We start from the raw sequence: 10,887 nt of genomic DNA on the forward strand, positions 1-10,887 counted from the left end.
ATGATGTGGAGTGAAATATTTCAAATCGCAAAACTTCATTTTTAAAATGTAATGTATTTCGTGTTTCAAATAAATATATTTACATGCATCTATCTAAGTCGATTTGATTTATCTTCATTAACAAGCGAAATTTAATTTGTGCACCTAGTTTTTTTGCTGTGTTTAAGTACGTCTTAACATCTATTTACTACAACAGCGGATCTTTACCGGTGCTTTTCCCATAGAGACCAATATTCGGCAGATTGCATTTCGGCAAGACGTGACACTGTTCTCTCGAATGCAAACAATTCCTCTTCACCGGTGAATATGTTCGAGCTAGCATCATGGGAATCTTTGGTGATTTTTAGATCATCCATCAACATGCGATGCTCGTCGGAGGTATGTAAGTCGTCGGGAACTTCGTTAGAAAATAGATGTTTGTACGGTACGTCCGATGACACTACCAGCTGAAAATGACGTAAGAAATTAAAATCTTGTTTAAAATGTTTACGCTAAGTTAAGATTCTGACAAGCTGCTTTCAAAATACCAACTAATTAAGCAATAAATTCTACGGTGACGCAACCTATGTTAACTATACTATAACTGACTCTACTCTCAGCACATAAGCAGCATACTGTAATGATAAATTTCAAATTTAAACCTACCCTAATCCGATTATCATACAGCGTATCGATCAGAGTAATAAATCGTCTAGTTTGTGATTTCAGTTTCAAATTTAGCTGCGGAATATCTCGTATCAGTACAGTGTGGAAGAACTGCGCTATTTGAAGGTAGTCCGACGCACCCAGAGGCTAAAGGAAATAGAAATAAAATAATAAATAAACTTTATTAAAAGCGATAGCACATTACCCTATCACATAATTCCGCAAAAGTACTATCCAAAACCTGTCCACAGGTTTTGGCAAATGTTATGTTTCGCCCAAAGTGAGTGAAAGTCTTCGGTCGGATCATATCATTTTCCTGTGAGCACAGAACTTTAAACAGCTTGTCCATAGCTGCAGTTGCATCCATTTGAGTTTTGCTAGAATTTGAGCTTGTTAATTAAACTATATTACACTATGCAAATATAACATACACGAAGTAGTGCGTCCCTTCGCCCTTTAAAGTCGCCGTCCGGTAATCGACTCCACTATCTAGAGTGATCACATTACAGTGCGACTTCAGGACTCCAATAAAGGGGACAAAATTACTCCGCTGTAAACCGTTTTTATATAGATCATCGGGAGCCCGGTTGCTTGTTGCTACCACGATTACTCCGCTATCGAAAAGGTACGTAAACAGCCGCTTCAGGATCATTGCATCTGCTATGTCGGTGACCTGTGCCAAGGAAAGATGCACTTTTATTCAAGTTGATAAACATTTCGCGTGATAGGTGTTTATTAACTCGGGTGAATTTAATCAGCGCAAATAGAACCGAAAGAGAGCATCCTTCAAATTGTTAGCGTAAATAAAGAATATTCCTAACTTTGACGAAATCAGTTGTAATTTATTCTTATTAACTACGAGTTGTTAATCTCTTTACTACTTTTACGTCCAAATTTTGTAATTAAATGATCATCATGACTTAGCAGATATCTCAGCAAAGCAAATTGAAAGACACTCCCCTTGTGGAATTCTTACCTGAAACTCGTCAAAACAAATCAACCAGGAATCTGCACTGATAAGTTCTGCTACCGGTTTGATAGGATCGAACGGCTGCGGCTTAGTACTGCTAACATCACGAACTTGTTTCGATTTGATCTCGTGTATTTTCGTATGAACGTCCGTCATGAATGAATTAAAGTGTACTCTTCTTTTGCGATTTATCTGTTGATGATAAAAAAAGAGCGCGCGTCATCAGCTGTGTTCCGTCATCACGCGTGTCATGCGACGCTGTTTGATTACATCCCCTCCCGCTCCCAAACCAGAAGCATCGCTCACCTCACAGCAATCGTAGAACAAATCCATCAGCATGGTTTTACCTCCACCAACACTACCATAGATGTATAAGCCCTTGGGTGCTTGAACTTTTTCCGAATTCTTGAAACTGAACCATTTTCCAAATCCGCTGACTGGTTCAGGAGGGCTGTACCTTTGAATACTGTCGTACACAATCTGCAAGGCCTCGGTGATCCGTTTTTGATGAGGATCGGGTTGGATTTCCTGCCGAGCAATTTTGTCCTCCACCAAATCGAGTGGAGACCTTTTGCCTACTTCCGTAACTATCGTTGCTTGTTGATTACTGAGGAATCGTCCATATAATACTTTGGTTGCAGCACAGGAACACAGTTTCAGACCACTTACGGTGCTTCTCGTCAAGAACAACATTTTCGAGCGTTGACGAACAACTTACTGTCACTAAATGGGTCAAGTTCGCTTAACATATTATATAAGGACTAGAAACAAACTACATAACGAACTAGCGAAACATTCGCGTCTGATTTCGATGACGGAAGAGACTACTAGACATAAGCGAAAAAAATTGCAGCACGAGGAGCGTGTCGCTCAGTGATGCCAGATTGTCGAACTACTAGAAAATCGACATCGATTACTGTGCTGACGGTGATGACCAAAACTTATTAATGGTCGTGATGCATTAAGTGACGGAAACTTTTAAAACATCTGTAACTAAAATAACTAGAGTTTGAGTCATCATTCCATTCATTCTTAACGTGGAATATCTTAATTTTTTAAAGTATTGTAAGCTTTGTAAAAGTTGTTACATTTGCAGATAAATTAGAAGATCTCGCATCACCTACCGGTTATGCTTGATGACGCTGACAGGCTGTCAGTTGGTTTGAAAACCTTCGTGAACGTGCTTTGCTTGCGTGAATCAGAAATCAGTGTGAATCAGTGCCGCGAGGATAAGCAGTTCACCAGTACGTCATTTCGGAGGAAATTAAACATAAATTACATAAAATAATCAAGCACCAACACGTTCTATAATCATTAATTAATCAATAAATTTTCAGATGTACTGTAAATCCTACTAGAGCACTTTACCGCCAAAGGTACGACTGGTACGGTCGGTTCTGAAATATTTCACTTCGAAATAAGGTAAAGTTTTCAATAAATAACCACATGAACATGTCATTCATTAAACTTTTGAAAAAAAAAATACATCTTTGATATTATTATCAATTTTTAACTTTAATTCATCTTGTTGTAATCTTGATAACTTGGCAGCACTGTAGAGAAAATGTAGAGGAAAGATGCAGAAGAATAAAAGTAACCGACTCGATAAACGTTGTTTTCTGTTAATATACTACATTTTTGGCGACGAGAAGCTGGGAAAAGTGTATAAACTCGTGTAAAAGACTCTGTAAATCGAATGGAAGTAGATTTGAGTCAATATATGTGGATTTCCGGGACGAAGACGTGATTTTCTCGTAGGAAATCAAGCGGACAAAATTTGGCGAGTTCGTTCGTGCATCACTTTTAGTCAGGTGACAAGGACAGCAGGAGTGGTGCTGAAAAAGGGGAACAAAGCAAATCCGGAAAAGAAGATTGTTCGTGATATTGCGTCAGTTTACAGAGAGTGTACCAAAATCGAAGCAAAATGGAAAACAACAAGCCAACGTTACTACCATTTGACACTACTGATACCTCATCTATAGGAACACGCTGGAAAAAGTGGAAGCGATCATTAGAATTATACCTCGAAGTGAATTGCGTTGCTCTTGCTTCCAGAAAAAAGGCATATTTGTTGCATTACGGCGGAGCGCATATACAAGATATTTTTTACGATATACCAGGAAACGATGAAGCGCCACCGGCTGGGTCAGATATTTTCCGTGAGGCAATAAAGTTACTTGATGCTCATTTCGCACCCTTCTCCAATACTCCCTACGATCGTTATCTTTTTCGAAAAATCAAACAAGCAGAAGACGAATCCGTAGAGAAGTTTGTCGCTCGTCTCCGCGAACAAGGACGTTTGTGTGAGTACGGTAATGCACTGGATATGAGGATTACTGAGCAAGTGTTCGATAATAGTCTCTCTGACAATCTGCGGGAGGCGATTATTAAAAAGAAACTCATGACAGTAGAAGAGATCGTACAAGAGGCACGCGTTTTGGAAACAGTAAATAGAAACAGAGCAGACATGAAAAAAAGTTTTGATCCAGTGGAACAAAGTAGTGTGAATCAAATCAGAAAAGCGAAAAAGAATGAAAAATGTTTTCGATGTGGAAATATCGGGCACTTTGCAAATGATAAAAATTGCCCCGCCAAGAATAAAATTTGTGATTCTTGTAAAATAGTGGGACATTTTAGAAAAATGTGCAGAACAAAACCAGAAAACCGTAAAACAAAACAGCAGAAAGCGAAAAGAGTATGGCAATGCCAGGATTCCGGAGACGAGGTTGGTGCTAAAGGCGGCGATCTCAGTAGTGACGATAGTGACGACGATGTACAACAAGTTTACGCTACGGGCACTAAACACGACAAGATAACGTGCTATACAGGTGGAGTTAAAATTGACTGGATCGTAGATTCTGGAGCCCACGTTAATGTTATCAGCCGGGGTACATGGCGCCGGCTAAAACTACAAGGATGCAAATATAGCGAGGTTCGGAAAACGCGTAAATTTCTTCGGGTATATGGTGACGGTAAGATAAAAGTTCATAAAATATTCAAGGCGGATATAGCGACCCGAGCAAAAAAGGTATTTCATGAAATATACGTCGTTAAAAATATGGAAGGCGCCAGCTTGCTGAGCAAATCCACGGCTTTAGAATTAAATGTTTTAAAGATATACGGTGAAGTATTTTGCGTTCGGGATAAGGCAGACCTGGAAGTGGGAAAACTGAAGAATCTACAAGTAAAATTAAAAATCAACACTGATGTTCTGCCTGTTCAGCAGCCTGCAAGACGTTTACCAATTCCGTTACTAGATATTGTCGAAGAAAAACTGAATGACCTGCTACAGCAGGATATAATTGAGCCCGCGCCCCTTAAGATTACATGGGCATCACCTTTAGTAGTTACTCCGAAGGACTGTGGAAAAAATGTTCGGCTATGTGTTGATATGCGCATGGCCAATAAAGCTATAATCCCCGAGAGACATCCGTTACCAACATTCGATGAGATAATGCCTCACCTGAGCGGGTGCAAGTTCTTTAGCAAAATCGACCTGGTAAAGGCGTTTCACCAAATCGAATTAGACCCCGACTCTCGCGAAATAACTACCTTCGTGACTCCGAATGCATATTACAGATACAAGAGGCTCATGTTTGGTATGAACTGTGCCGCTGAAATATTTCAGCGAGAAATAGAACGAGTATTGAAGGGATTGAAAAACGTGCGTGTTTTTATCGACGATATTCTCGTTTTCGCAACGACGAGGCAGGAGCATGATATCAGCGTAAAACTAGTTTTGCAGCGGCTCGCCGAATATGGATTAACGGTGAATATCAAGAAATGCGAGTTTGGAAGGAAATCTGTAGATTTCATGGGTCACACATTATCGGAACATGGTATACTCCCGATGAACAATAAGGTTAATGCGATACAGTCGTTTAGGCAGCCACAATCTGCGAGCGAAATGCGAAGTTTTCTCGGTTTAGTGAACTACGTAGGCAAGTTCATTCCAAACCTTTCGGAAATATCAACATCGTTGCGACAAATGACTGTTAAAGGTGCTAAATTTAAGTGGACAACAGAGAGACTGCGGGCATTTGAAAGACTCAAAGCAGCGCTTGCTAATCCTCAGCATCTGGGATACTACAATCCGCGGAACAAAACGATACTAATCACTGACGCGAGCGATAACGGATTAGGTGCCGTGCTGGTACAAGTCACACACAACGAGCCCCGTGTGATTAGTTATGCAAGCAAGACTTTATCCCAGACAGAGCGAAAATACTCGACTATTGATAAAGAGGCTTTAGGCGTTGCTTGGGCTTGTGACAGGTTTCAGATGTATTTGACGGGTCTTCAGTTTACAATACTAACTGATCATAAGCCATTGTTAAATATATTTAACGAAAAATCGACACCAAACAAGCGACAGGAACGCTGGGTATTAAGAATGCAGAGTTACCGTTATCGAATGGTACACATTCCAGGAAACAACAATGTGGCAGACCCGTTATCACGGCTTCCAAAACAAACAGAGGACAAGACGTATGATAAAAGATCAGAAGCGGCTCTCTGTGCTATCGTGGAGGTTAGCAGACCAACAGCAACCACTATGAGTGAAGTTATACAGTTTTCTCGGGAGGACAAAGAGATACAACAAGTGAAGCAGGCATTGCAGGACGACAAATGGGAAGGTGAATTAAAACGGTACGCTCCATTCAAAAGTGAATTATGCTTTGCAAACGAAGTATTGTTGAGAGGATCCAGAATTGTTGTTCCAGTTCAACTGCGACAAACAGTTCTTACGTTAGCTCATATTGGACACCCAGGCCGTGAAAAAATGAAGCGTAGAATGAGAGTTGCTGTTTGGTGGCCTGGTATGGATACTGACGCGGAGAAAATATGCAAACAGTGTTTCGATTGTCAATTAGTTGCACCATTCGAGAAGCCAGAACCGTTATGTATTCGAGATTTGCCTGCTGCTCCTTGGGTTCACCTTTCTGGAGATTTCCTTGGGCCGTTACCGGATGATAGCTACATATTCGTATTGATCGACCACTACAGCAGATACGTTTTGGCAGAACCCATGAAAAGAACTACCTCGCATGATGTGATTCGGTTCTTGAGACAAACCTTCACAAGAATGGGTCTTCCACAGGTACTGACATTTGATAATGCAAGGAACTTTTCAAGCCAAGAAATGGTGGACTACTGTGTCGATCATGGAATCAAACTGACTCATACTACGCCTTATTATCCCAGCGCTAATGGGGAAGTCGAAAGACAGAATCGTCCGTTGATGAAAATTCTAAAAATAAGTAAACAAAAAGGTACAAACTGGCATGAAGCAATCCAGGAATATCTTTATATGTATTCTCTAACTCCACATACTGTGACAGGAATTCCACCAGCGCAGTTAATGTTTGGGAGAAGGTTTCGCGATCTGATCCCCCATCTACAAATGGACTGTTTAGAGGATGAAGAAATGCGCGATAGGGATAGAACAACAAAATACAATACAAAACAATATCGAGATCTTAAGGTCGGTGCAAGAGAATCATTAGTAGCGGTTGGAGACGATGTCTTAGTGAAGAACATGATACCTCAGAATAAACTTGCAGCAAAATTTCTTCCTGTGCCAGCAAAAGTGATCGAAAGACATGGTAATAGCCTAACCTTGGAGACACCAGAAGGTCAAACATATAAGCGAAATACTTCCCATGTGAGACCTTTGATACGACCATCTGTAACTGAGGACGAGCTACAAGAAACACCGGCTTTCACATCAGTAGGTCGGCTCAACTCGACTGTAGAAGGAGAACCCCGCGGAGAAGTTACCAAGATGATGAGACCACAACGACCCTCAATGCGACCCAAGCGATTCGACGATTACTGCCTCGATTGAATTTGTAACACTAAATAATATTTACTAAATAACTTTTCTGTAAAATAAGGGAGATATGTTGTAATCTTGATAACTTGGCAGCACTGTAGAGAAAATGTAGAGGAAAGATGCAGAAGAATAAAAGTAACCGACTCGATAAACGTTGTTTTCTGTTAATATACTACACATCTTAATATTCCTCCTAATGTTATTACAGGAATACCTCAATATAAGATAACCTCGATATCAGACAATTCGATATACGATAATTTTTGTCTTATATCGAACAAATCCCTTTGACATAGCTAATAACGATACCAGAGCTAACTTCCATCGGCGCCATGAAGATGTTCATTGTTTCAAAATAACCCTAAAAATTCTAAAAAAAACTCAAAATAGCTCAAACTATAATAAATAGTTTCAAAAACGTAAACACACAACACAGAGCAAAATTGGCGACTACTAATGCAATTTTTTTTAAATCATGTTTCGATATAAGACAATTGAGTTTGCTGACAGCTACCGTACGCACACTATGCCGCGTATACGTACACGCGATTTGTTGCTGCTGCTGTTGGTTTTTCCATGACGTTTTTCAAACGGGGGGAAAACAAACCACCAACACAATCGCAAATTAGTAAGCTCTATTTCGATACAAGATAACTTTTTGAAATTATAAATTGTCTTATATCGAGGTATCCCTGTATTGCGTTTCTGAAAATTAAGTTTTAGTCGTACACATAGTGCAGTGTGTCGATTGCTGGTAAAAATGATTGCTCTATTTCATTCAAATGTAAACTTCTCACCATAAAATTGAGTTACTTGGAAGGACCGTTAAATATAGCTTTCTCAAGCCCCTACCCTCAAACCTTCTTGCAGATTTAAATCAAACGATGATGATTGATGGCCAAACCTGGTTATACTAATAGATGGATTAGCTAAACTAAGGGTACGAATTAGAGCGCCTGTTCCCCGGGTGAGGGCCGGCCCAATCGAGCTAGCTAAATATAAAATGCTTTATCCCACGTGCTATACCTAAGATGGCAGATCATTCAGCGGGATGTAGGTATCACGACACTGGTAAGGTAGTGTACCGATGCTCTCATATACATACCGATACTACACGAAATGGAATTAAGGATCGGATCAATCGGTATAGGACACGGCAAAGAAAAAGGAAACGACTAATGGATAACAATTGGAAACTCGGTACTAGGAATGGTCGAGCTCTCCGTGAATCGGTACAAGCTGGCTTGCTTGCTCGAGAGCTACACCGACCCGGAGTGGAGATTACAGCTATTCAGTAAGTTCGCTTGCAGTAAAACCTAAAGCATGCACTTCTTTTTAGTACAATGGCGGTAGAAAGGCAGAACGTAGAGTCGATTTCGCAGTGTTGAAAAACAGGCAGTATGTTATCCGGTAAAGGCGGTAGGTGACCGTAAATTTGTGTTGAGAATTAATGGCAAGCTCTTCAACTACAGTCTAATCACGTTTTTACGTACCGACAAATGGTAAATTCCATGATGTTAGGAACAATTTCTACGCTTGGCTCGAGCGGAGAATGCCTAAAATAAAATGGAAAATTATCATCGGAGTTGCAAGTGCGCAGGACGGGAGGGTAGAATTCTTCCGTCCTATCACTGGAAGATGGAGCTTTCATATGTCGATAATCATTATTTCGGTCTGAGACTCACAAACTTTTAAGTGCTTAGGAGTATGGCCATTTTGAGCACCTCCTTTCCATATCTGAATATTTGGAAAGTGCGATCTTTTCAGGGGCCAAATATTGAATTTGACAATTAACTCGTCGTGGCGGCAAGGCTTTCAAATGGGACGAAGGCTCGCTTTGACAGTTGCCTTTCAACGTTTAGCGGTCCATTGTGCCATTGAAACAACTATGAGAGTCGTGGTAGGCACGACGCGAGGATGACAGTGGTTTGAATCCGAATTCTAGAGATGGACAGATGAGAACAATCATACCAGGAGTCGCATGTTCACTATGGCCACACGTGAGCAATGGCTAAACTGTAGGGCCACCAACACCAACACAGGAGGAGTTTAAAAAGGCAATTCGTGAGCTGAAAAATGGCAAAGCTGCTATGAAGGACGGTATATCTGTTGAACTTCTAGAAATGATAAGTGAGTGGCTGTATGAAGCAATCCACCGGATCATGGTCAGGATTTGGTGGTTGGATGACCTTATTTGCCATATTGTTTAAAACTGACGAGTGTAGCATGTTCTGTAGACTGACAGCGTTAACGGAGTTCTTCGTTGGCGAGTATCAAGCTAATAGTTACTCCACAACGGATGATATATTTAACTTGCGTCAGTTACTAGACAAGTTCCGGGAGTACAATATCCAGACTAATCATCTGTTTGTGGACTTCAAGGCGGCATACGATTCATTCAAACGAAATGAGCCGAGAAAAGTAATTCTATAGGTTCTGTTTCAATACGTGATTTTCTAACGAAGTTAGTTGAGCTGATCCGTGCAAAGCTGGATGGGCCAAAGTCATATTTTAGAATAGCAGATGAGACTTCAACCGCTTTCGTGACGTTGGGTAGACTGAAGCAAGGGGATGCACTTTCTAATTTGCAATTCAACATTGCCTTGGAAGGTGCAATAAGAAGAGCAAATGTGGAAGACACGGAACTTTAATCACAAAATTTCACATGCTTCTTGGTTTTGCGGAAGATATCGATATCGTCAGAATCAACCACAAAGAAGAGGCATTTAGGTCGTTTAATTGGGAAGCAGTGAGACTGGGAGCTACCCAGCCCCGAACTGGGCTTTTTACGTAGCCAACTAAAGTCTCGTAGTTTGTTCTGGAGATCACTGATTGACGAGTGTTTTGGGGTTTTTGTGCGTAAAATTCTGTGTTCAATACTTGATGGGAAAATGGATTTGAAAAGTCGGTTGGAGTTTAATTTGATCCTAGATTACCACTGACTGTTCGAATGCGTCTGACTCTAAATATTACAGTTACTACGGATGCTGTACAATCGGTACGTTGCTTGAGCAAATGAGTCATATCTAGTTGATCTGGTGATTTCATCAATGCTCGCATCTTACTTGTTCCGGATTTGTTAAGAGGGATACAACCTTTATGAATATGCCGAATATGGTTATTGCATTGTACCACGCCGTCGTTTGTGCTACTTACCGTAACCTTCAATATGCTGTCTGCTATATCATTCGTATACCCAGTTGCGTGAGTTGCACACGCTACAGAGACACACAGCATTTTCTGGGCCACACCAAGATTCTCATCCGTAAACATTTATTGCCACACACATTTCCAGTGGGAGTATGGCTGCCCTTTAGAGCTTGAAGCAAAATCGGAGTTTTAATTTTCAGAATCGTGTTTCGAACTTGAGTAAGTTTTCGTTGCTTAATAAAAAAATACGTCGCTTCAACAAAGCTGGGAGAAATGGGCTAGAATC

The 10,887-nt window shown here is 40.6% G+C and overlaps 2 protein-coding genes across 2 annotated transcripts; one reads left to right on the plus strand and one right to left on the minus strand.

The window, feature by feature from the left end:
- Positions 1-64: 64 nt before the first annotated feature.
- On the minus strand, positions 65-2,405 carry LOC128742769 (putative ATPase N2B). Its single transcript, XM_053839221.1, has 6 exons — positions 1,922-2,405; positions 1,622-1,807; positions 1,077-1,318; positions 851-1,022; positions 646-792; positions 65-446 (listed from the first exon to the last, which is right to left on the minus strand). The coding sequence occupies exons 1-6, from the start codon at positions 2,306-2,308 to the stop codon at positions 204-206; spliced, it is 1,377 nt and encodes a 458-aa protein (XP_053695196.1). The 5' UTR covers positions 2,309-2,405; the 3' UTR covers positions 65-203.
- A 1,134-nt stretch (positions 2,406-3,539) lies between these two features.
- LOC128740686 (uncharacterized protein K02A2.6-like) lies at positions 3,540-7,463 on the plus strand. The gene has a single exon (XM_053836250.1). The coding sequence runs from the start codon at positions 3,540-3,542 to the stop codon at positions 7,461-7,463; it is 3,924 nt and encodes a 1,307-aa protein (XP_053692225.1).
- The last annotated feature ends 3,424 nt before the right edge of the window (positions 7,464-10,887 follow it).

Source organism: Sabethes cyaneus, chromosome 3 (genome assembly GCF_943734655.1).
Source record: "Sabethes cyaneus chromosome 3, idSabCyanKW18_F2, whole genome shotgun sequence".
Taxonomy (NCBI): domain Eukaryota; kingdom Metazoa; phylum Arthropoda; class Insecta; order Diptera; family Culicidae; genus Sabethes; species Sabethes cyaneus.